Genomic DNA, 24,545 nt, shown 5'->3' with positions numbered 1-24,545 from the left:
GCATTTGCCTGGCCCTTCCAGGAACTTTAGTTACCTTAACAATTCTCTCTCACAGAATTTCAATATATTATTTGTGCCTTGTTTGTTACACGAATTAACCTGTTCAGTCCATGTGCTAGCCCAGAACAATAAATGGTGATATCCAGCACTAGCTTCTAACCTCATCTTTAAAAAATGTGAGATCTTGAGCTGCTCCCTGTCATTGCTCCTCAATTCCCCAACATATGCAGAGAGTTTGGATCATCATAAAGCTCCAGGACGAAAAAGGGAAGAGTCATATTGCTGGGCATCAGCTACCTGGTTTTACTTACTCCAAAATTTTGGATAGTAGGCTATCAAGGAGATCCCAGTGACTCCACAGCAAACATTCCTCAGAGACCAAACACAGAAACTATGGAAATGGTCTGGGTAAATTGTTGCATATTTTTATTTCAAACAAAACATTTAGATGCTTATTTAAACTGCAAGATATTCAAGACCTGGAGTGGACATAAAAATTCCCACAGAAATTAAAAAAAAATACATACATTTTTCAATTCTTAATTTAATCAAGAGAAATAGTAAGTGCAGAATCTTTTCTAAATTATGTCATTTTGAAGAAGTCCATGGGAATGTGGTAGAATGTCCAAGGCTCCAGCTCCCAAATTCATAGATGTTTTTGCTTAGTGAGCTTCCTGTCAGCTTGCCTCCAGAGAGGTCCACTAAGGAAACAGAAATTGCAAATGGCAAACTGAAAGTACAGGGACCTGAGGAGACAGACAGACAGCAGGACAGATTGGTGAGCAGGAGTGTGAAACAAAGTGATACAGAGTCATCACCCATCTGTGTTCCTTGTAACTGGAACTGCAGGATGATCAACAGGTTCCTGTTGCGCTTCCTTGTGGTTTCCCTCTAGAAACAACTATTAACTGAGACCAGTAAGGTTGGGAAAAACAGAAACAGCCAAACACACACACTATTTTCCCAGAACTCAATGCTGAATGGCACTTGATTGGTATTTCACAGCATAACATTTAACAATGCTACAGTTTTTAGGTTGTTTTCCTGATCTAACAAATCCTCAGTCCTTGCAGCAGCACCAGATAGGAAAACATCGTCACATTTAAGGGCATATTTTTTTCTATGAATATTTTTTTTTTATATCAAGAGCACAGCTTTAACAAGCTTCTTCATGCTTAAAACTGTGACTACTTTAAATAAATCATAAAAGCTAGTGGTTGTTGTACTGGCTTCTCAAGCTGTTATTCTATGCCTCAAGCCAAATATAAAAGAAACACCAGTGTGTAACATCAACTGGTCTTCAATTACTGGCTTGCTTCATTTGCATTCTCTCAAGTAGGAGTTATGAAATGTGAAACAACCTGAAGAATACTTCTAACTTACAGAAACTTTGCTTTGAATTATCCTCTGATTAGTAGCATAATAACAGGGTTTCTTTATCTAAAAGTATTTCAGGCACAGATAAAAATAAAAAGGTTAAAACATTACATCTTACTACCAAGACAAAAGTACTACTACACACACTATTTATCAGTCCAAACATTTTGTACATTCATATAAAGTCCACAAATGCTGCATTTGATACCTGAACTGCTCACTTTGTTTACAGGTCTTAAAAAAAAACATAACAAGCTAGAAAAATCATAAGTAAAGATGAAGGAATACATATGAAGGGACTCACCTTTCTTTAATTTCTTTAATCTTTTTTAAACCTTTCTTTCTTTTATTTGGGGGATAAAATACACTTCAAAATATTACTTACATATACAAGAATTGAGGTAAAAGGAAGCAAAAAATAAGGCTTGCCAAAAGAGGTAGAAGATGTCCCATCCCTGGACACATTCAAGGCCAGGTTCTCTGAGCAACCTGATCTAGGTGCAGAGGTCCCTGCACTAGATTAGATGACCTTTAAAGGCCCCTTCCAATCCCAACTATTCTAGATGCTGGGATTCTATATGGATATTCTATCTATGGATTCTATCTTTGTTGTCCCATTCTGAAGGACAAATGTCTCCTTTTAGTTGGATTCTTCTGAAGTGCCTGCATCTCTAGTGGGACAAAAGGAGAAGCCTGGAACAGCTAAAACAATGACACTGCAGCTGGTTCATTAAAGGTTTTCAAGTATTAACCATTCCCCAGCTGAGAGCCATGTCTGCAGTCCTGAGGGATAAGACCTGGGCCCTCTACAACTGCAAAGGCTGGAGTTTCTTCAGTGTGCGCTGTGCAAGCCCAGCTCCGTGCTGCAGCCAGCAGGCTGTGGTTATCAGCTCTGCAGCAGGGCACTGCAGCATGGTCCTCAGCTCCCTTACAGCAAAAGCCCTGGAAAACACCCACATTCAAACTGAAAGTGTTACCAAAGACACAGAGTCTGAGTAAAAAAGGGTGAAAAATATATTCACACATACAACTTCAATGGTTTTAAGTCAGAGCACCCTTGCTCACCAAGTTTCAGAAGCCAGCCCAGAAATAATAATCTTTTTTTTCACAATAATTTGTCTTTTCTGGAGGAGTAGAAGTGGGTGCTTAAAAGTTAAAACTGGAGGTCAGCTTGCCAAACTCTATTAACAGCTTCTAGTACTTTTAACCAGTACTGAGCAGTACTTACATGCCATCTCTCCACCCTTGCCTTCAGCTTCCTTTGCACATCTACTTTGTACTTGTAATACTGAACTGTGCTGCTTAGAGCACCAAGCAGAGGGAAGAAGCTCATCCCTAGAGTATCAGCCTCCCCTCTGTGAATTCCTCATGAAAAATGCAACAGCAGATCTCTAGGAGGAGTCTCACCTCTTTTCCACATTTTGGTCATCTGCAGAGAAAAGGGGGAGAGTGGAAGAGAGAATGGCTGGTTGTGAATTTTTAGCAAATATTTCTCCTGAAAAAACTTACCAATTCACAAGAATCTAAACTTTCATCAAAGGAAATGATTGATTTTATTTCTGCTTCACAGGAATATTGAGAAGTCTGGAAAGCCTTTGATTTCAGGTGAGAAAGTCTTAGTGAAGTTAAACTCAGTATATTTTTAAAAAAAAAGCAAGCATGTTGGGGCTAAACTGAAGCACAACATTTATCTAAGAGATATTTTTACATTTGATTTAGAAAAGAGGGAACAAGTCTTTGCTGCAATCTGGGATGGAATTTTTTTAATCCCATATTTTCAAAAGACAAAGAACATTTTCTGTCAGCTCTGACTGCCAATCACCCCTTCTACACCATGGTCTGTGGAGTTTTGGGTGTGCCTACACTGCTAAAGGCCAGGAAGAGGTCTTGGACACCACACTCCTGGACACTTCAGCTGTTCAAGCCTCCACCTCTGGTTTGCTCTTTGTCTTCAGGAGCAGTTTGCTCCCACGACCCCTAATTTTTGGGGATAAGGACATCAGATGGATGAAGCGGCCACAGAACTCATTCACGTGGTACTTAACAGTAGGTAATAAAACATGTGGTTTAAGTTTAGTGCTACAAAAACCACCATTCTGATGGGCTGCAACATAGTTTACTCATTCTTTTGGATAGTTTGGACAAAACCCAAGGAATATGTGTAAGGACTATCACCTGCTGCCCAGAAGGGTACAAGATGCCAAGTACAAGACAGGATAGATGCAGCCAGTCACTTGTGGTGCAAGTTAGACCTCAGTGATGTGGAAACAGGAAAGCCCACATAATTTCACCTCAAGATCAGGAGCTGCTACTTTAACAACACGTTTATACACACATACACACATAATTATATACAGAAAAGTCCCCCCAAAAGTGGGCCTGCATTTTGTGGGAACTCATTCACTTGATGGTGCTTCTGTATGCATTCAGCATGAGGAATAACCCAGCACACACATGAAATAACAACTAAACATGCTCACGTTGAGCTGGCGCACCTATCCAAGGTATGGCTGCTGGGTCAAAAGGAAAACAGCACAGAAAGGAAGGGAAAGCTTAAAGCATGGGAGAAATGTCAACGTTTTGAAAGCTACAGAGCAAGGGATAAATGTTCATTCACATCAATGTTAGTTTTCAAAACTATGATGCAGGGGTTTTACAATGATATTTTAATAAAAATTATCTCCCAAATTTTTAAAAATAAACCAAAAAATGCCCCAGCAATTTCCCCAAATTTCAGTTTTGGCTTTATTTTTCTACTTTGTGAGTCTCCAATGTCACTTCATTTTGCTTCTGTTAGAAACTTAAGATGTTGTCTATGTTATTTTCTTGAATTTTAGGGAATGCATTTACTGTTGTTATCTACCTAACTGGATTATAAAATGCATTTTAAATAAAAGAAAGTGAATCATCTAGTCAAGTATTTAATATAATTTTGTAATATGCCTATATTAAATTGAATCTTTTTAATTTTAAGATTAGGTTTTTACAGAAAAAAGAAATCACATGCAAAGGGTTTTTAGTAGGGGAAACAAACAAGACACAACAGATCCTCTATTAAAAAAAAAAAAATTAAGATGAACAACAGGGAAAAGACCCAACTAACTGCAACTGTGAAACATAGTGACCCAAACCTAGCACTCACATCACTACAGACTAGAGTGCCTACCCATATTTGAAGTGATTACCATAACACCAGCAGCTTATGAGCACCAAAAAGCAAGCCCGGTTTCACACAGCCACACCCTGACAGACATTTGCTGGTACCACCCAGAAAGAACCATGCCTGCACTCAGCCAGGGGTAGCTGATATGGGACATCACCTCCCAAGCAAAGCCAATAAAACTGGGGAAGATCTCAAAAAACAAATCTAAAGAAGAAGAAAATTAGATTCTGGGTTTCTTTTAAAAAGTGCATAATAAATGGGTTTTTTTTCCTTAGATCTTTAAATTCTACACACTTCTCTCAGGAGGAAATACTGTCAATAAATGGATGAATGTGATTTTGTGCTCTGGGCATTGATAGATTTCTTGTATTTCAAAGAAACCAATACTATACACTGTGGCATTTAATTTCTCCCTAAATTACTACCCCTATGGATTTTACTCCCTTATTTACACACAAGCAATTAAGCACTTAATATTATGCAGTTCAAACTTATTTCTTCAATAGAACCTTTGTCTTCAAAAGTACGGAAACCTTTCTTGGATACTTTTCAAGTATCCAAGTATCAATTACAGTCAAACTGCTTTCCTCTCCTAGTGACAAATTCAAACCCAATTTTTAGGAGTTAAAAATTAGCAGCAGTGAATAATGCCTGGTAGAAGCTGCTGGTTTCAGTCCTGTTTTCAATTGGCACTGTGCACCCAACTGCAGTACCAGTAATTAACACAATTTTTAGCAGGCTGGTCATGGAAACCAGACTACATAAGCTACAGAAACAAAACTCACTTTCAACAGCAATGTCCTGGGACAAGGTTACAGAAAACAGAAATTTTGGGAATTTAATGACCATGTTGGTTCTACATAACTGCTCCAAGGTTATACAGGACACTGACATTTCCAGGAATGTCCATCTGGCATATTTCATATGTATCAAAGTTATAATTATTAAAACAAAAAAAAAAAAAAATCAAAAAGAAAACAGGAAGGAAAAAAAAAGCAGCAGAAGCTCATAATTATGAAGCTCATCAGAGCAAATACAATCATAATTCAAAGTTAAATGGCACTAATTTTTTTCCAAACAATTTTTAAACCCTCTCTTGTATTTCTGCATTTTGTGTGCCTGGAAAGTTGCACAAAACATGTTGCTTCAGGGCTGCACCTAATTATATTGGGCATCCAGAAATAGGTGCATCTGACTCAGAATTTCTGCATGCTTTGCCAACCAATCAAACCATAAGAAATGCAAACTATGCTTAAATTAAGCAATAAAACACTGCAAGTTGCAAGTTGTAACGTATTAGCATACACCACACTGCAAGGAAGAACTCCACAACAGGAAACAGCTTCAAAGTATATTTGTACCAGTACTGCTGAGAGTATCTTCACAACGGTGACTTTACACAACTTGAGTCACACGACCAACTATTCCACACTGAATATAACAGAACAGGACTAAACATCAAATGAGGGTAAGTGCTCTAAAGCAGTGATACCTTTAATTACATTTTTAAACCTTTACAAATGCAAGGGTTTTTCATTTGATGATCATACCTCTCTGTAGACAATCTTCCAGACAGATTTAATTTCTTTAGTGACAAACATAGAACTGTTAACAAAACCAGACTTAAGTAGCAGATCATGCTGAGAACTTGTCATTTTACCTTATGGTAAAATTATGAGATCAGGCACTGTATTTTGCAGTGGTCCAGGGCAGGTGGGCAATGGGCCAAAGAGATGACAAAAAAATCCCATGCTTGTCTGGGACTGCACTCAGAAACATCTCGAAGACAGCAGGTGCAGCTGAGCTGTTTTATTTTACTCTTTCACAATACTATGCAGGCAAGTTATGTAAATCAACTGCACCAAATATGGTCCCAGAGATTTCAAAAGAAAATATATTTCATCATGAGAATGTTACAGTATTTATTTTCATGCCTCAAGGGTGTTATTAATAATTAGCAATTTACACAAAGTTGCTAGAAAATGCACAAAACAAACCAATAGATTAATCCTCAGATATTTTCAGCTTAAAAGCTAAAAGTCAATGCTAACCATTAGGGAATGGTCTGAGAACTATAAAGCAATTACAGTCATTGACAACCACTGCATTCACAGGCAACGATATCAGCAATTAAAGAGAGACCAGTGTGTGATCCATGCCAATTTTGAGAACTTTCCACCAACAGCTGCTGTTCCACAGCAGTCTAGTCATTTGACTAAATTGTAAGGTCATTTTCTAAATGGGAAGTGTTAAGTCTTAAGTTGGAGTTGCAAGGAGTTCTCTTAGTTGACAGCTATGTGCCAAGCAATGTGGCAATCAATTCCAAGCAACAGGACAACTTAACATCAACAGCATTATATTAATACACATGGATTTTTAGATTGATACTATAAAGAGCAGCCTTCATCTGTGTTCATTATGGAGCAAACTCTGCTATTGAACACTGCTTTGCACAAAGGCTGCAAACATAATATGCAATCAGTTATAAAACTAAAATACATTTAAGAGCTATTTGAACAATTGAAGTATTTCCTATTAATTTTACATTAGAAAGATATCCAGATCTCCATGCCTGCAAAAGAACAATCATTTTCAGAAATGAATAAAACTGTATGTAACAAAATAGGTTATTTTGTACCATATCATTTTCCAAACTCTATGGTTACTTTTGTAGCAGTATTTCAATGGCTACTTTTCAAGACAAAGTATTTTGCCACTTACAGTATCTGTTACTCATTGCAAATGATTAAAGTAAAAATGTAAAAACACTGTCTGCAGCATACTGTGATACATTGCAGCTGCAGGTGATTTACCATATAATACAACACTGCACAAGTAGTCACTCCTGAGGAATGAGATGACATAGGGCTGATAGAAACCTGCACAATTTAAAAAAAATTACACAGCACTCTTCCAAAATTCAAGAATAAGAAGATAAAGCATCCGATTACTTTGCAGGCATTTTGCTTGAGTAAGAGCTTCTGGATTGAGCCTGGAATTAATGGCTAGTAAACAGCTTTAGGATTTGGCCTGCCGTTTGTACCTGCTAAAGTCTTCTTTATCCAAAAGTACTAGAGTTTACTCAACAAAATATAAATCATGTTCTCTGCTTTCATTAATGTAGACAGCACTGTACGTCAGCACTTTTATATACACATATATATATTTATAAATAACTACATGCTTGAATGCATCAGAGAGTTTTGAAAGCCAAAAGAGCGTGAGGTAAGTGCCAGGATGGTGCTGAAATTTCAAAGGAAATAAACTATGGTGCTAAAAGCTGTGCTCTTTTCACCCTCAGCAACGTCCACGGGGTCCTGTTACAAATGTGACCATTAGTAAGCCTTTAGGTTCCAGTTCCTTCGTCCTCTGAGGGACAACCTGAGTTAATGAGAGAGCACAAAGGTAAGAAAAGATCATTAGTCCCTTAGGAAATCAACTGGGCACAAGCAAAAGAAGAAGAAGAAAAAAAAAAAGACTGGCAGAGTAGCTAGAAAGCCACTCAAATTGAAGTCTTATGTCTTAATTTTGAGTGGTATTAGAAAACACCTATATACTCAAAAAAGAAAAATAATCTTTTTTTCACCTTTCTATTGGAAAAAGAATTTAGAAACACTTCAGAATCAAAAGCTTAATATAACTTTCCATAAGAAAAGAAAAAAAAAAATCCAGTGGGTTATGTTAGGGGTTTTTTTGGTTTTTTTTGGCTTTTTTGTTTGTTTGTTTTTTTGGTTTTTTTTGTGATTTCAGTTTTCTTTTTTCCCCTCAGGATACAAGAGCTGGCAGTCTTACTTGCTATGTCTTTGGGGAATACAAAGGTTTGTTTTAATAACCATGTATTGAATGATTCAATGCTGAACTGAAACAGTAAGCACAGTGGACTCAGCCTATCTAGACACCTACCTGCCTTGATATATATATCAATTTTAAACACCTGTCATCCAGAGGTTAGTTTGTAAGAGAGAAAAACTATTTAAGACACTTAGTTGCAAAGATCTGGATTGCTGTTTCATCCAAGGTCATGAGCAAAAATACTCTTTTTCACTCCTGTTTTTGAAGAATTTGGGCATAATTTATACACAGTTTTAGAGGTCTGGTAGAATGTCCCAGAAGACGCAGTGATGATATCACAGCAATATGATCACTTGAAATAATTAAACTATCTCAAAGAGCATTAAGTCCATCCTCATTCCATACTAGAGAATGCAAAAGTATACAGATGTCCAAGTGTGGTTTGGGAGAAGCAGCTTCCTAAAAACATACCTGAAAATGAACAAACTACTCCAATTCATGTGTTCCTTTCTCAAAGATTGTCAAGCCCTAGGATTTTTACAGCAACTTGTTTGAAAGAACCCACGAGACTGATTTGAGTATGTTATACCCTGTTATTGACTGTTTTCCACATATTCTTACCAGTCTCTACCAGCAACTTTATTTTGTAGTTGTTTCAGCTCCCAACCTCACAGAAAATTGTAAAGTTAGGTGTATCTTTAGCACTATTAATTCATCTGCATCCTACTTTCCCTGCCACATGTGAGAAGCTGTGTTGCCATTCTGCTTGCTCTTCCACCAGTCATCCATTTCTCTAACTCAGTACCTTCAGACAAAGACAAATAACACAGGAAGGAGACTCTCATCAACTATGTGATAATTAATCTTCATAAAATTGTTAAACAATGAAATTCCTAGCTCATGCAACAGTTCAGCATCTGCCAAAATAAGAGTCACTTTCAAAAAGTGACGGGAAAATAACATATCATAGGCTTAGTTACAGTTTTACTGAGGTTGGGTTTAGTTGCAGTAAGTAATGCTAGTCTACTGTCAAGCAGTTTATTGGCATATAAAAAGCACTTGTATCACATGCTGCTGAGGGTGTCAGACCCAGCAAAAAGGAACAGTTGCATTTGTTGTTTCCTTCCACTTAATGAATCATGCAAAGCTGACTTTCTGGTTTTGTTATTCACCTATAAATGTATTTTTCGAAATTAACTAACCAGATACTTTTTACAGCTATTGAAAGTGAAGAGAAGTAACTTTCTCCCCAGGCAAGGAGAGAGCTGCTGAGGAGCAAGGGTTGTACAGCCACAGGGATGAGCACACAGAGCACACTGCTGAGTCCAGACAGAAGGAGGTTGCAAGAACCAAAATATTAAGAGTTTTAATAATTTGAGCTGTGATGACAGATAGGTCATACCTTTGAGATATTAGCTCAACAGAGGTCATACTAGGAATTATAAAGGTCCATCTCAACAATGATGACTGGGTTATCACCCTGCATAAAAGACAGTGACAACCATTGTCTGCAGTGATTTAGAAAAATGCAGAATTATTTAAATGCTTGGATTATTTAATCATGAACTTGTATATTCTGCATTTGTTACATGAAAGAAATTTGCAGGTCAGTAAATTACATCTCTAGAACTGTACCTCTATGTGCCATCATTTTCACAAGGTGTCCTAACAATTTTCCAGTGCTCTTCATTAATTACTGTTTTTAATCAAATTAACATGCTAATGATTTTTTTTAACATCTAACCAGAAATTCCCAGGGCTAGACTGCAAGACAACAATTCTATTCTCCTGCCAGAAAACAGTATGAACTGTATGTGCAGTGATTTGTTGCCACCACCTGCACACCCTCTAGAGGTAGGGAAGGCAGCCCTCAGCTGGAAATTAATCCACAGATCCATACTTGGAACAGATAACCTGCCAAGGTCACATATCCATTACAGTATGCCTCACGTTTAAAGACAAGGCTGAAAGACAGAACTTTATTACTGAGCCTTCTCAAAATACTGACTAGAGCAGATATCCTGTGGGGTCATAAGGCATGACTGGGATACACGCTGCCCTGTGATGAAGGCAGTCACTGGTTCACTGCAGCATGCTAAATATAGACTGGGAGATGAATAGGCCTCTCTAATATACTGATCCCATTTCCAAAACCAAAATACACTTCAGATCTCTTGGTCAGTCAAGAGATCTCTCTTCTGCAAATTGCTTCCAAATCTTTATAACTGTTCACATTTTCAGCCAGGATAATTTGCATTTAAGTCTTACTTCATAGAGATTTTATACTTAAGACAGAGAAGAATACAATTTTGTCATGGATTAGTAAGCTTGAAAAACACCATCAAAGTTTCATAAAATCATATTTCTTAAATAAATGAGTTCTCTGCTAGTAAATGTTATCATTCAGGTAGAGATCATATATGAATTGTCACTGTTTTATCTTAACATACCTGAGTTCTCAGTCACTATCCATTACAGTATTTAACTCCTAAAGTTTGTGATAAAGGCAAGCTAAAAAAATGCCATGAACTTTCATTGTGGTGAGATAATTTACAGATATGAACATATGCAAAATCCTGGAGAGCAGGATCATACAAAGGATTTTTCCAAGTAAATACTTTCCTGCTGACACTTACTGGTGTGATATTGTGCTCAGTTCAGTACAGTTACTTCAGTTCCAGCTTTCCCATTCATGAACATCAGCAATAACAACATTTAATCTAATATTAATATACTTTTAGATGCCTTTTATACTTCGTGTGTATTATTAACTCAGTTATGGTTTCAAGGAAAAATTCCCTGGACAAGAGTAAGACTGACTGAATCCCTTTCTGCAGAAAAAGTCCCTGAGGACTGCATTTCTCACCGAGTTTCTGAATTCCAGAGGGTATTTCAGATGCATCTCCCCAGGTTTTCCTCCAAGTGTAGATGCAGCCATGCTGGAGGTCAGACACTGGACTGCATCTTGCTGTCCAGCTGCAGCCCTTCCCATGAAATAACCTGTAAGAGCAGCTAAAAAGTGACCTCAGCTCCAGCAAAGAGTGGACCCAAACGGGAATAAACCAGTTGAGGCTCAGCTTCAGCAAGATTTACATGAATATTTACCAAAGGAAAAGCAATCAGGAACACAATCAGGTGGTGAGCAAAACTTTCATGTCGTGATATTTCCTCAGATCTGCATACAGGGTCAAGACCTCGATGGAAGAAAAATGTAAAGGTCAATACTATGTTTTATTTACATATAAATCCAGTAAATTGACTCATACTATCTCTTCAGCTTTCTCTCTACAGAAAACAGGCAGAAGAAGAGGGGTGGGGGAGAAATATTAAAAATATATTATTAATAGAAGACAAGCACATTTCTAACCTGAAAGTAATATATAGTATCAGTCAAGTGCTGTTACAGTCAAGTAGACATTCATAAATTCTCCCTTCCCTCAATGATAACTTCTTCTGCCTCTGCAGTGCCACAAATGCTCTCACCATAACTCTCCCCATGTAATATCTCCAAACAGCAAAATCTCATGCAGAGTGTCCACATATAACATGGGAGCATTGAAGATTTCAGATTAGTCCTTCCTCTCTCCATGGGAGAATTTCTCAAGTAAAACTTAGGAAGCTTTATAAAATCTCTGTAATTCAGATAAGTTTTTCCCATCATTCATGAAGTAAAGATTATCAATGTTGAGTTTGATGGCTTCTAGTAATTACTCTGTAAATACCTAAATCTATTAATAACACCACTAAAACTAATGTCCACAAGAATTTTCAGGACGAAAGTCAAAATTCCTTCCAAGAGTATTTGTAACTCAGGACCATCATCTGCCTCATCGTAGCCAACAATAACCTCTCAACTCCAACACCCCACCCAGCAAACAAATTATTTGCAAAGAAAAATCACAAGTTTAGTCAGCAGTCAGTGTGACCTTTCAGGAAGGATAACTCCCTTCCAGACAGTATCTCCATTCAATAAATGAAATCTCTGTTTTCCAAGCTTAAGGGGAAAGAAATACGTCTGCTTGAGCAAATTGTATTATATAAAAATTTACAATGCCCTCAAACATTAGAAAAGCTGTTTGTCTTTTGTTCTAAATTCTGCTTCATCTTCAGTCTGCAGATGTGGTTGGGACATATCAAAGAGAGAAACATCCACAGATTCATCAACCAAAGCTGAATAAGTCACTTGAGGGCATGCACACTTACTGTAACTAACTATAGCTGCACCTGAAGTGTAATGGAACCTCCTTGAAGAAGAAACATTATATTAACATTCCTAGTAAGTGTGGCCAAAGGCACGAGAAAGGCCTGTTGAAGTGAGGTGGGGGCTGGTATCTCCTTCCAAGTAACAAGCAATAGGGCAAGAGGAAGAGGCCTCAAGATGTACCAGGGGAGGTTTAGATTTGATGTTAGGAAAAATTTCTTCACAGAAAGGATTGTCAAGCATTGGAACAGGCTGCTCAGGGAAGTTATTCACTTCCTATCCCTAGAGGCATTTAAAAGAACTGTGGTAGACACGGAACTCAGGCATGTGGTTCACTGGTGGATTTAGCAGTGTTAGATTTACAACTGGACTCTATGATCTTAAACACCTTTCCCAGCCTGAATGAGTCTGTGATTTGATGCTCCTAAATTCTCAGAACTATATTCAGAAAAGTCTGAAGGACAGGTCTAGGAAAAACCCTCCCACTGCCGGCATAAGCTCTTCCTTCTTCGCTCCCTGTTGCACAGATACCTGCAAGCAGCTCGTTCCCACACGGGTTTACATTTCCTGCCATCTATACAGATCCTTCTGCACAGAGCTGCAAACACCAAGACTGTGCTCCTTCCTGTGGCAATGATTCTTCTGGTACATGTGAATAAACCTGACTCTACAGATAGATATCAACTGCAGAGAGATGTAAACAGAAAAAGAGGCTTCTTTCCTCCTAATGAATTTAGAGACTTCTTCTGACCTCAGTCAGCATAACTTTCTTGGATGTAAAAGAGTTTTTCAAGCTGATGAATTCACTGTGTGATTTTTCTGGAAATATGGAAATCTCATTTTCTCTGGTGCTGATGGGAAGAGGACATCACCTGCTTACCAGCCTGGCAGTAATGTGGATGTCACACCAGCCTCATCAAGCCAGCTTCAACTGAGCCATCACCTTCATCTCTCCTGTGACAAGGCAGTTCCACTGTTAAGAAGATGCACTTACAGAGACTTTTCTCACAGAGAGAGTGGCTACATTTTCAAACTCACTGCCAAGGATCAGTGGCCCTCCATCTCCATCACTCACAGAAACGCATCCAAAGCATTATTTCATCTTAATTTTCCCACAAAAGACCCTCTTAGGTACGTCAGGACTCTCACCCATATTCAGAAAGGCCCAGCAGTAAGTTTTAAGTGCACTCCTGTCACGAGAGCTTCAAGGGGAAAGATTTGTGCATTTACTTCTAGATACCACAGTTATGGATGAGCTTAGGCCACATAAAGGAATTAAATGCAATGCCCTAGGAGAAGTTAGATGCTGTTTCTGACTGAATGACTTCAAGAGTGTGTGCAAGTGTTCTAATTTACGAGAAAAGTGAAATAGGAAGCATCTGAATGTGTTCAGTAGCATTTTTTTTTCTCAAAGCATAAAGTTTTTATTCTCTTGGTTTGATCATATTTGACTTCTGGCACCAGCCTGTTCCTTCTATATGGTATCAGGTATGACTGCAATAAAAGAATTAAAATTCTACAGAAATCTCAAAAGGCATTAATATGTTTGCTTGGTCAAACTATGGAGTCTCAAAGCAAGAAAGAAGCCAAGACAAACAGGAATATATTGCTTAAATCAAGACGTGGGCAGGTACTGAACTTCCTTTCTTCATTATTTCTAATCAGTTTAAGAGCATGATTCATTTGTTAAACTTCATTCTGTACAAGTGGGGAGAAAAAAAGTGAATTACCCATTGAATGTACAATAGAATAATGAAAGGAAGCTGCAGGTACTTCATGGTTTTGAAAATTATTCACTCTTCAAGAAAATGCGTAGAAACATATTTATGTCCATCTCTGTAAAGGAAAACACACACATTTATGTCTGAAGATTTTCTTGGATGAAGTCCAAAGAAAAAATTTCAGATAGGCCTGGCTGGAGGACTGTGCTCACCTCTGCATCACTGGATCAGACTATATATATTAAGAAATAATCACATAGTCTTTCAAGCAGAAGACACTGTCTGAGATTACACTTCAGTGCCCCAAATGATGAACATTTTGCTGAGCTTCCTGTAACGCAATTACACTACAGCTCAGATAGCTATCACAAGATAAACCTAACACTCAACAGAAAATTGAAAATATTTCTTGATTAGGTGCAGCTGACCTACAAGACAGACTTTGAACTTTTAATTAATATCTTTAAAGGAAGGAGGGTTTTGCACATGAAAGGGCAACTCCTTAAAATTATTTTGCAATTGATAAACTGAACAGTCCAAGAATTTTCTACCTTAAGTGACCTATGGTGGCAATCACTTGGGTAATCTACATCTGCTGTCTTATAGGAAGTCTGCAAAAACCAACTTACAAAAAGAAATAAAAAATCTTGCAGAGAAAACAAGGAGAAAAAACAATTGCAAGTTCCCCCAAATTCAGTATATTTTATATAACACATGTTTACAAGTGACTCTTGATGCACAAGCATTAACTTAAAAAACCAAGAATGCATGCTCTATTATGTTAATGTTTTGAGAAATGGTATGGGTGTTAATGTTAATGAGAAAAAGCAACATTTATTGTGAAATAAAAACATCTGCCTCATTAGGAATAACATAGTAAATTACATCTACTATGTATACATGTTAAAGATTTTTTGTTAGATAGTATTATTCATGCTTTCTACTTCATCTTTTCTACCTAAGAGCAGAAGACTCTATTTTGCTTCAGTTAAAATCTGAAATGTGCTTCAGTTGCAAATTTCATTAATTTTCACCACTCATATTAATGAAAATATGAGCCATATAAGAATGGTAAACACTTGGGAACTAAGTTTTACCTCTGAATTAGTAAGAAATAACTACCTTACCATAGTGAGATTTATTTGCACTGCCAGTAGTTTACATTGCCTAGGAATAAAGGGTTTTCCTTCTATAGATCTTCTCCATAAAAAGAAGATTAATAAATTAACAAACTATGTGCTTTTCCTTTCCACTGAAACAATTATGAAAAATTGAACTGCATTTTTATGAGTATTGTTAAGTATATTAATTATGCTTATTATCATGAATAGGGAAATCACTATTATTAATAGAATAATTTTTGGTATTCTATTTGATGCTGCAATTATCTGAAATTATTGTGACATACTAGTTCAATTGTACTTTCATTCAATTTAGGAAACTTAATTAAGTTACAATCAACAGTAAAACAGGGTGAACAGCTATTAAAAATATAGTCAAACTTGGAGCATGCAAAGATCATCAAGTCTGAATAGATATCATGACCTATTTTTGATTTAAAAAGTTGAACAACAGAGAAACTTTAAAAAGTGTCCAGCAAAGAAAGGGGTCTAGATCATTAAGATATTGTTCAGGAGCTACTTTGAAAATCTGTCACATAAGTACTCTCTCACAGACAATTAAAATCTTTATAAATTCTTCCTATAATTCACTAAAAGCACTTCTCCTTTGAGAACACATATTTAATGCCTACTAGAAATTCATATACCATCCCTTAGAATAAAATCTGTAATTTTGGGCAGGTTCTTTCATCACATGAGCCCATGGAAAGTTTCCCAAGAGTCCCCACATCACACAAGACACTCAATAAAAAAGACAAGAAATGCCTCTCCAGAGACACACCAAGAAAAACAGATCTGAGATAAGAGTCTCATCCCCACATATAATGCTCATTGCATGGGTTTTGTGAAAGGAGAAAAAATTACAGCAAAAAGATAATTATAAAAAAACACTCTTAACTCATGTCTTGCTTTAAGAGGAGGAAGATTCTGCTTTCAAAGGTTGTAGATTAATTTGAAGCTCCATTACTAACCTACTATCCACCTTCCTAAACACAGTTCCTAATCAAATTTAAGAAATAAACCTTATGACAAATAGAAGAAAGAGCACATGCATGAACTTTCCCTGATCCATTTCTTGGTGACTTTTCTCAAAGCAAGTCTTCTGCAGTCTTCTTTACAGAAAGCTGTGGATCTATTTTGATTTTTATAGAAAATTAGTCACTTCCCCTGGATCACCATTCTTGAGTCAGAAAGGAAGGCCAGTACAAATGAGAAAATTTAGTAGATCAAGCCTCAAAAAATAAATGTAAACCAGGATTTTACTAAGGTAGGCATAAACATTCCTGATACTTATCTACTGAAAATCCTGAGGTGGAAAATAACTCTCCAGCAAGAAGAAGAACAAAAACAACCACCACAACAACAAAAAAATAAAAACCCACTTCGCCCCAAAAAAGAACAACCAAAAAAAAAGCCAAACCAACAAAAACCAAGCAAAATATAGAAGTTAGATGTTATTTAGTGCCCATGACAGGATTCCAGGAGAGGTCTGCTGTCCATGAAAAACACCAGGAAAGAGGAGGAAAAAAGCATAGCTGAGCATTTAATCTTTTCTGCCAATCACAAAGAAGAGGACAAAGGTTTTAAAGATTGTGTCATCTCCATTGCTCTGGTCAGTACACAACGACTGAGATAGAACAAGAAAATTCCGGACGTGACCATAAACACCTACAAGCACAGCTAAGGAAAAGGCAGATATCTGCTCCTGGTGCAGAACAATCCCATGTATCCATTCAGGCTGGGAACCCACTGTTTGGGTTGCAGGCCCAGCAAAAAGGGTGTTTCTGTGGACACAGCACGTTGAGCAAGCCAACAGCATGCTTTTATCAGAAATAAGGCAAGCAGCAAGCAACTACACTAGAAGACTGGGACTGGCAGGCTGAAAAAGTTTTCTTCTCTACTCAGGACAGCCTCACACACTAGGGTAGTCAGTTGTGAATCTTCCCAGCTGAACAGGGACATGAAGAAGACAGAGGAGATACTGGAGGGCAACCATGATACTCAGGAGCCTTGAACTTTTGTCTTGGAGCAGTTGATGGAGCTGATCATGTTTGGTCTGACAGAAGGGTGATCTAACAGGTGACCCAGTAGCAGCCTACATCTACTTGAAGGTAAATCACAATGATGAAGAAGTCAAAATCTTCTCAGCAGTGACAGAACATATATAAAGGGACAATGACCATAAATTGCCACTTGGGAGGTTCAGGATGGCTCTTCCATTCTTCCCTCTCCATGTCAACCCCCGCTCTTTTTTCAGCAGGCAGGTGTTGCAGATCTGCAGGTTATTCAGCAAGGTGGGGCGACCTTCATCCAGGGAAATTTAGGACCTGTCTAGACAAAGCCATCTCACATGACTGGGAAGAGTGTATCTACCAGCTGGACTGGGTAACTTCCTAAGATTCCTTCAAAACAATGTGTAGGTGAGAAATATGCACATGTATAGAATCACAGACTGCTTCAAATGCAGCAAATCACTGCAGATTTATACTGAAGGGCATCTAAATGTCCACTTTAATTCGTTGTACCTGAAAGAAAGTGCCTACTAAGATTTGTGTGCTACAATTAAAGAGCTTTAAATTTGTATCTCCTCAGTACCCAATAAGACTTGATTTGCTACATATTTATGTCGTCAACACTGTTATTTGTTAATTGTAAATATCATGTTGTTATTTGTTTCTACAAACATATAGAAATATATTGTTACCCTAACAGCACCAGATCTTGACTCTGAAATGGTGCCTGAAAAGATGAAAGCTGTAGAGTTACCCATAAAGCACCTGGAGCTAGTTCATTAGTTGCCAGAAGCTGGAAAAAAGAAAGAGATAAAATAATTTCTCCTACTTTCAATAGCATGAGAACAAGCAAGTCCTTTGGGTGTTGCACATGACTGGTTTTCTAATCAGAATATGGAACCTCCATTATTATACCAAGGGCACGGTGTGATGCAGCTCTGTTAGTTCACATGCAAAGACCTGATGTTCAATACTATCCTGATCATTACTGAGCTATATCCTTTCCAGCAGATCTGGAAGGCTAAAATAGCTAGTTAAATCTTTGATGGCAGCATTACATTTTTTCCAGAAATAATTTTTCAGTCTTTTTCCATCAATAACGCAAAAGACAAGAATAATACCATACAGGCTCTTGCAATTCAGCTAATGTTGCATCTTTTCTTCTGCAGTGGCCAATGGGGGATGTCCATGAAAACCTATCAATACAGGCCATACAAAGTGCTACTGCCCTTGTGCACACATCCAGAGGTGTGATTTGGAATTCAGAAGCTTTCAGAGCAAAAGTTGGTAGCTTTGTAAAGAGAAGGATATCCCCACAAAAAATGTCAAAGACTTCTGCATGGAATACATTACAAAGAAGTCAGTAAGAAACAGAAACTTTATTATTCCTGAAATAAATCCGACATGTTAAATTAGGAAACTTATGCAACTAATTATATCCTACTAGTATAAACAGTATCAAAGAGCAGTATTTTTTTTTTCTGAACATCTCATGCCATCTCATTTTCAGAATGTCAGTTAAGGACAAAAATAATACAAAGCCCTTATGATAACTGAAGATGAAATCCAGAGTTAAATTTGCAACAAATCTGGAATTCCCCTTTGATCATTCTAAGGCAATGGCTGCACATTTTTATCACACCAAACAAGCCATAATAAACTGCAACAGCAATAACAGAAAGAAATCCTGTGACATTCCAAGACAATGCTTTTGAAAAGTTACAATATCACAGCCTTTTAATGTAAGCAAACGTGTTAAATATGCACATGGCTCCATGTGTAGGTGATGTGGTGTGACATCAAGTGGTATCTGAAAAGAAGGTTTTCAAAAACTTGCAGGAAAGATCTTAAATTTTAATAGGACTTTCAGTGTAAAGAACTACTGAAGTGCGCCAAAAAGGTTTCAAGAAACATGTCATTTATGGCTCTGCTCCCCAGCACAACTTTACTGAAATCAAAGGCCTTTGCTCAAGAGTAACTTCTTCCCCTAGCTGCAAAATAGTTGTCTTTTCTAGAATCTGGCAGGTCTGTATTAACAAATAAACTAACCAATTGACTTCTGAATGTAGGTCACAACACTCATTCCTTAGGTGGCTGGCCTATTTTTATCTTATTTGAAAGGGCAAGAACAAAAAAGAAGAGCTAACTGGGCATACTTCTCAGCTCTGAAGTGTTTTTCCCCATGGGAGCGATACATTAAAATATCACCGATATCACCGCAGGAATGATTGCTTATTTGTAACAAATCTTCAATTCCTTAGTTCTTATTTAAAAAACACACAAGTCTAAACTGCTACATCAAAGCCTTTAGAACCAAAACTCTATAACCACCCTTGCATTACTTCAACCTGCATATCAGAGTGAGGTTTCAGGAGACCAATGATCTACTCAAAAGGTCTCACCCCAGATAGCCCATTCCTGTAACAGAAATAGTACAGAGCTAAAACGGGCTCCACTGCAGTCAAGAATAGCTTAGCAGTGGTAGAAGCAGACATCTCCTCCACGTACTTTGTAATGTCTTTGCAACTCTAAGCTACTTGTCTCAAGACTTCTTTTTTCAAATAGCTGTGGCTTTTTTGTTATGTTTTGCTTTTTAATTCTGTAAGAAAGTCTGTTTTCCAAGATGCAACTACATTTGATCAAGTGGCTGGAAGAAAATGAGCCTGGAACACCATAAATATTATCCTATTATCCTATTATCCTGACTGTGATTAAATCAGAATTATACAAGTACATTAAAATAATTTGTAGACTGCGGCATCACTGGCAATAAGGATGGCTGTCAAACTGAAATCCAATGAAACTTCAAATGCACCTTAAACACTATATCAGTGACAGATACTTCAAGGTAATATTATTACGAGGTGTCTTATACTACAGTAATGTTTCAAGCTCTTTCACACAGATCTGTTCAGATAAAAGATGTAATGCTGGCATTACATTTGCCAAAACTGCCATTTGCAATTAAAAATTAAAACTGGCACTCTTTCTATGCAGACAATTATCTAAACGCAGCTGGCAATCTTCCTTGTTTACAGCGCTGCTGTGTCATGACTACACTCTGTTTGGAAATTTACCACCTTTTTTTTTTAAGGTTTAAACTTCTCAGCTGTATTTCCAACTTGAACTTTTCTGTTTTAAAGATTTTTATCACGAACTCCAACAAAAAGGTCCAAAACTATAATTTGAATATTTTGTATGGCAACTTCAGGCACTGACATAAAATGATTCCTAGTACATATTTTGGTGGTTGTTGCAACACTAATTTACATCCATCTAGGCCACAGGAAAACACCTGTAAGGACCCAGACAGCAAAATGTACCAAATAAATGCCCTCCAAGAAGAGCATTTTGCATGTAAGAGTTGATTTTCAGAGTAAAACAGATATAATGGGAAGACCCTCTAAGTGGACAAAAATCCTTTTACTGAATATTATATGACATTAAGCATATTTCTACTACTTGCTATCTATAGTAATTGTCTCTACTAAAAGAATCTATCCACAAACTATCTTATTAATCAGAGCACCATGTTTTTGGCACCTTTTTACTTACAACAGCTGCTATTAAAGTAAGATTTGAGGGTTCCCCTACTGCTGGGAGACCAGCAGTCTTTATGCTGTCAAACAGCTTTTAGGGAAGAGTTGCTTTTTTAGCCAAGATGCTGCATCTGCTAGCTTGATGTCCATGACTATCATGGAACAAATACAGTTACTTACAGCATATCAGTTAAACATTCTCATTCGTTTAAGATGTATTTCCTACAGTCAGAAATAACAATAAATTGTATTATATCCCCAATACAGTAAGTTAATGCTTAACTTCCTTCCTCTGTAATTGATCACGTTTTCACCCATAAATATGATACACTTCCACGACTCCTTGACAGACTTTGTTGCATGTTTTGCTCAGCCATCGAAAAGGATTTTGAGTAGGGCCTTTCCCCCGAATATTACCAAAGCCCATAAAAACGGAGGATTGCTAATGAACTGAGGAGCATGGCTGACCCCAAGGATACTGCAAGCAGTGTAGCCACGGGTCCCCTCGCACAGGTGTCCCGGGCAAGCCTCCTGAAGTTAAACCAGCACAAGTTTCGCAGCGCGGTGACAGTACCGCTCTCCACTGAGCGATGGGACGGAACATATATTTCCGTCACGAGCTTTTTCAGGATGAGTGTGACAGGAACCGTCACTTGCTCAGCAGCGTCAAAGCTCAGCAGCGGCAGGCACCGGCGGAAAAGCCGCCGGGCGGCAGCGGCTCGCTGCGCCCTGCCAGCGGCAGGTGGCCGCACCTGAGGCGCAGCATCCCGCGGCGAGCACCCGCGTGGGAAGGCGCCGTCACCCGCGCTCCCTGCGAGGCGGGGACCAGGCGCGCCCGGAAAACACTCTTCAGGCAGAACCAGCGCTGCGGTAACTTTTCAAACCGCGCAGCGCTCGGTGTCCTCTCGGCAGGACAGGCGCCGCGGATACCGCTGGGACACCCACTGCCGGGAGGACCCGGCAGCTGCCGGCATCCTCGCCCCGTCTAATCTCGAGGCCGGAGTGTGGCATCAGCGGGAGCTCCGCGGAGCCTCCCCCCGCGCAAACCGGCTGCCTCGGGCGCCCGGGAGACCAGCGAGCATGTGCTCCCCGCCGTGCTCCCCGCCGGTTCTCTGCCGGCTGAACCGAGCTGTCCCCCCATCACCTCCCACCTAGGGCTACCCGCGGAGAGCCGCGCCGCAGGTGGCAGAGGCTCCCGAGCCTCCGCTGACTCCTCCGGGCACTTTCAGCGCCACTCGCGGTGTACTCGTCCTGCCCGTGTCCCGGCACGGAGTGATGCCCGGGGACCGGAGGGGCAGGAGGGGAGGCACGCACCGCGCCGTGCGGCGAGGCGCTGCTCAGGACAGGTGTGGGCGGCAGCCCGTGGAACGAACGGGAGGGGTCGGGACAGGACAGGACGCGACGGGACGGGAGGAGAGGGGAGCGGGTCGGTACTCACACGAAGGCGTGATAGACGAAGGCCCATCCGCGGGGCCGCTCCAGCACGTTGTACAGGTAGTTCTGCAGGCGGCGGTACTTGGCGTTCCTGCGGCAGCTCGGTCCGCTGCTGTAAGACAGCGGCTTCCCCAGCAGGCTCATGCGGGCGCCGTGCTTCCCGCGGCGGCCCTCCCGCAGCCCGGCGGGGGCGGCCGCGCCGCCGGTGCCCAGGAGCAGCAGGCCGTCGCCGCGGGCCGCTGAGCTCGTCAGCGCCCTGCCCCGGCCCGACTCCACATCCTTCATGCCAGCTGCCGCGCCGCTCTTCACCCAGAGCCCCGCGGAGCCGCCCTCCTCCCCGCCGCCGTGGTTGCGGGGCATGGCATCACCCCGGGCGCCGGAGCGGGCGCCGGGGCCGCGGCGGAGCAGGGCGCGGGCGGCGGCGGCCAGGCACCCCGCGGCAGCAGCCCGCAAGAGGCGAGGGAGCGGGCGCCCCCCCGGGCGCGCTCTCCTCCCGGGCGGCGGGGCCCCGCCGCCGGTCCCCGCAGCGCCGCCCGGCGTGGCTCCGCGGCCCGGGACGGGGAGGAGGGAGGGAGGGCAGCTCCTCGCGGCTCCGGCGGAGAGGCCGCGGCTCGGCGGTGCCCGCCGCCGCCCGCTCCCTCGCTGCCTCCCGCGTCGTTTGTCTCGGCCGGGCCGGGCAAGCTGTTGCTCTCGCTCCGAGCGGCGGAGAAAGTCGGCGAGGCAGGCGGGCCGGTGGGGGCAGGCGGGGGCCGCGCCGCCGGGAGCCTTCGCGTCCCGGGGCGCGAGCGGCAGAGACAGCGGCGGTGCCCGCGGTGAGGAGGGCGGCGAGCGGCTGGCGGGACGCGGCGCCCGCGTTCTAAGCGCGCTCCCGGGAAATGTCCATGTAAGTCCGAGAAAGTAACAAAACTGCCGTAAGTCCCGGCGGCGGCGCGGGGGAGGATCGGCCGGCGGCGGGACCCCACTGCGGGCAGGGAGCGCGGCCGGCCCGGGCGGGGCAGCGCAGACGAGCCGCCGGGTGTCCCCCCGAGGGGGCGGCGCGGCCCGGCACGCCGCTCCGGCGCTTCCGCCGTGTCCCGGCCTCGTGCGGCGGCGAGACAGCAGATCCCAGGGGCAGCGGCGGGCCTGCCCTTCCTGCGGGCTCCCCCACGGCCCCCGTCAGCTCCGGCCCCGGCGCGGTGCGGCCGGAGCGCAGCGGTGCCGCCGCTCGGTGCCCGCGCTGCGCCGAGACAGCGATGCTCCCCCTGCCGAGCGCGGCCCTTTTACGCCCCGCCGCATCAAGGTGAGCTTGCGGAAAAAAACACCACCCACCCCGGCACCCGCAGGCGCGGCCGCACCGCGCTGCCCGCCCGGCGGCCGCACCGCGCCCGCTTTGCCCGTGGGTTATCGCCCGTGCTCGGCGGGCGACCCCCGGCCATCCCCCAACACTCCCCCCGCACCCCTCGGCCGCCTGCTGCGGGCTGTCGCCGCCCGTGCCGCTCGTGGGGCCGCAGCTCGGCAGCGCCGGCCGTCCCCCGGGGATGCCTGGGAGCCCTGCGCTGCCCCGGGGACAGGACGAGACACCCCGCGGCACTTCAGCACCCACTTCACGAGAAATAGCTGCATGTCACTGGTTTTGCAGGCTGAGCGCCACGATGTGCAAGTGTGACACTAATTCCTGAAGTGTTAATGAAAAACAGTAAGGTGCATGCTAATGTTAAGCGAAATTCAATAGAAACATTCAGAAAATAATTTTCGGATTGTTTTTCCCTTTGTGATGTGTAGTTAGGCCAGGCTCTCAAGCTTTGATTAACACACAGTCTTCAACTCCCAGAAAAGAACAAACTGTAAGACTCATTTCACGTTCTGGCAGTGAACATGAACTTGTGCCCCTATTAATGCAACATGGACACATCACCAGTGCTAATTCATTGCTACGATGTGTCCAATGCCATTCAATCGGATGTCTTTAAATGACGAGTTTAAACTTCTTCCTGTCTTCACTGCACTTTCTCCTCCACTGCAGGCCAGTTCAGACAGGAACTTTCTAACATGTGAACCACAGTGGCCACTCAGACTCGTGATAAAGGATGGCAGAAACAGCACACATGTCAAAACAGATGTTAAGTAGTTGATACAACTATCCACAGAAATCCCATTAATATTTAAGCTTTCCAGTGGCACATATCTACTCTTCTTTCTTTGAATT

At 41.4% G+C, this 24,545-nt stretch overlaps 1 protein-coding gene and 2 long non-coding RNA genes across 7 annotated transcripts in view; 1 reads left to right on the top strand and 2 right to left on the bottom strand.

Moving 5' to 3' along the window:
• The window catches only part of KCNQ5 (potassium voltage-gated channel subfamily Q member 5), a 278,104-nt gene extending 254,601 nt beyond the window's left edge, over positions 1 to 23,503 (bottom strand). For all 3 annotated transcript variants that reach the window (XM_041477407.1, XM_041477408.1, XM_041477409.1), the window contains exon 1: positions 22,365 to 23,503. In XM_041477407.1, coding sequence (XP_041333341.1) covers positions 22,365 to 22,720 — 356 coding nt within the window. In that variant the 5' untranslated portion in view covers positions 22,721 to 23,503. The remainder of the gene's footprint in view (positions 1 to 22,364) is intronic.
• LOC121358868 lies at positions 419 to 7,835 on the bottom strand. Of its 2 annotated transcripts, none has more exons than XR_005955968.1 (3): positions 6,091 to 7,835; positions 2,606 to 2,806; positions 419 to 746 (listed from the first exon to the last, which is right to left on the bottom strand). It is a non-coding gene; the product is annotated as an uncharacterized LOC121358868 (long non-coding RNA). The 2 variants fall into 2 exon arrangements; XR_005955969.1 differs by having other exon boundaries at positions 635 to 746; positions 2,785 to 2,806.
• LOC121358867 lies at positions 5,785 to 14,052 on the top strand. Of its 2 annotated transcripts, XR_005955967.1 has the most exons (4): positions 5,785 to 6,008; positions 7,842 to 7,945; positions 8,310 to 8,358; positions 12,443 to 14,052. It is a non-coding gene; the product is annotated as an uncharacterized LOC121358867 (long non-coding RNA). The 2 variants fall into 2 exon arrangements; XR_005955966.1 differs by lacking the exon at positions 7,842 to 7,945 and having other exon boundaries at positions 5,808 to 6,008.
• Positions 23,504 to 24,545: the final 1,042 nt, after the last annotated feature.

The sequence above is a fragment of the Pyrgilauda ruficollis genome, unplaced genomic scaffold, assembly GCF_017590135.1.
Source record: "Pyrgilauda ruficollis isolate IOZ18807 unplaced genomic scaffold, ASM1759013v1 scaffold40, whole genome shotgun sequence".
In the NCBI taxonomy this organism is placed as follows: domain Eukaryota; kingdom Metazoa; phylum Chordata; class Aves; order Passeriformes; family Passeridae; genus Pyrgilauda; species Pyrgilauda ruficollis.
The sequence above is the reverse complement of the archived record's forward strand: the minus strand, read 5'-3'. Positions and strand labels throughout refer to the sequence as shown.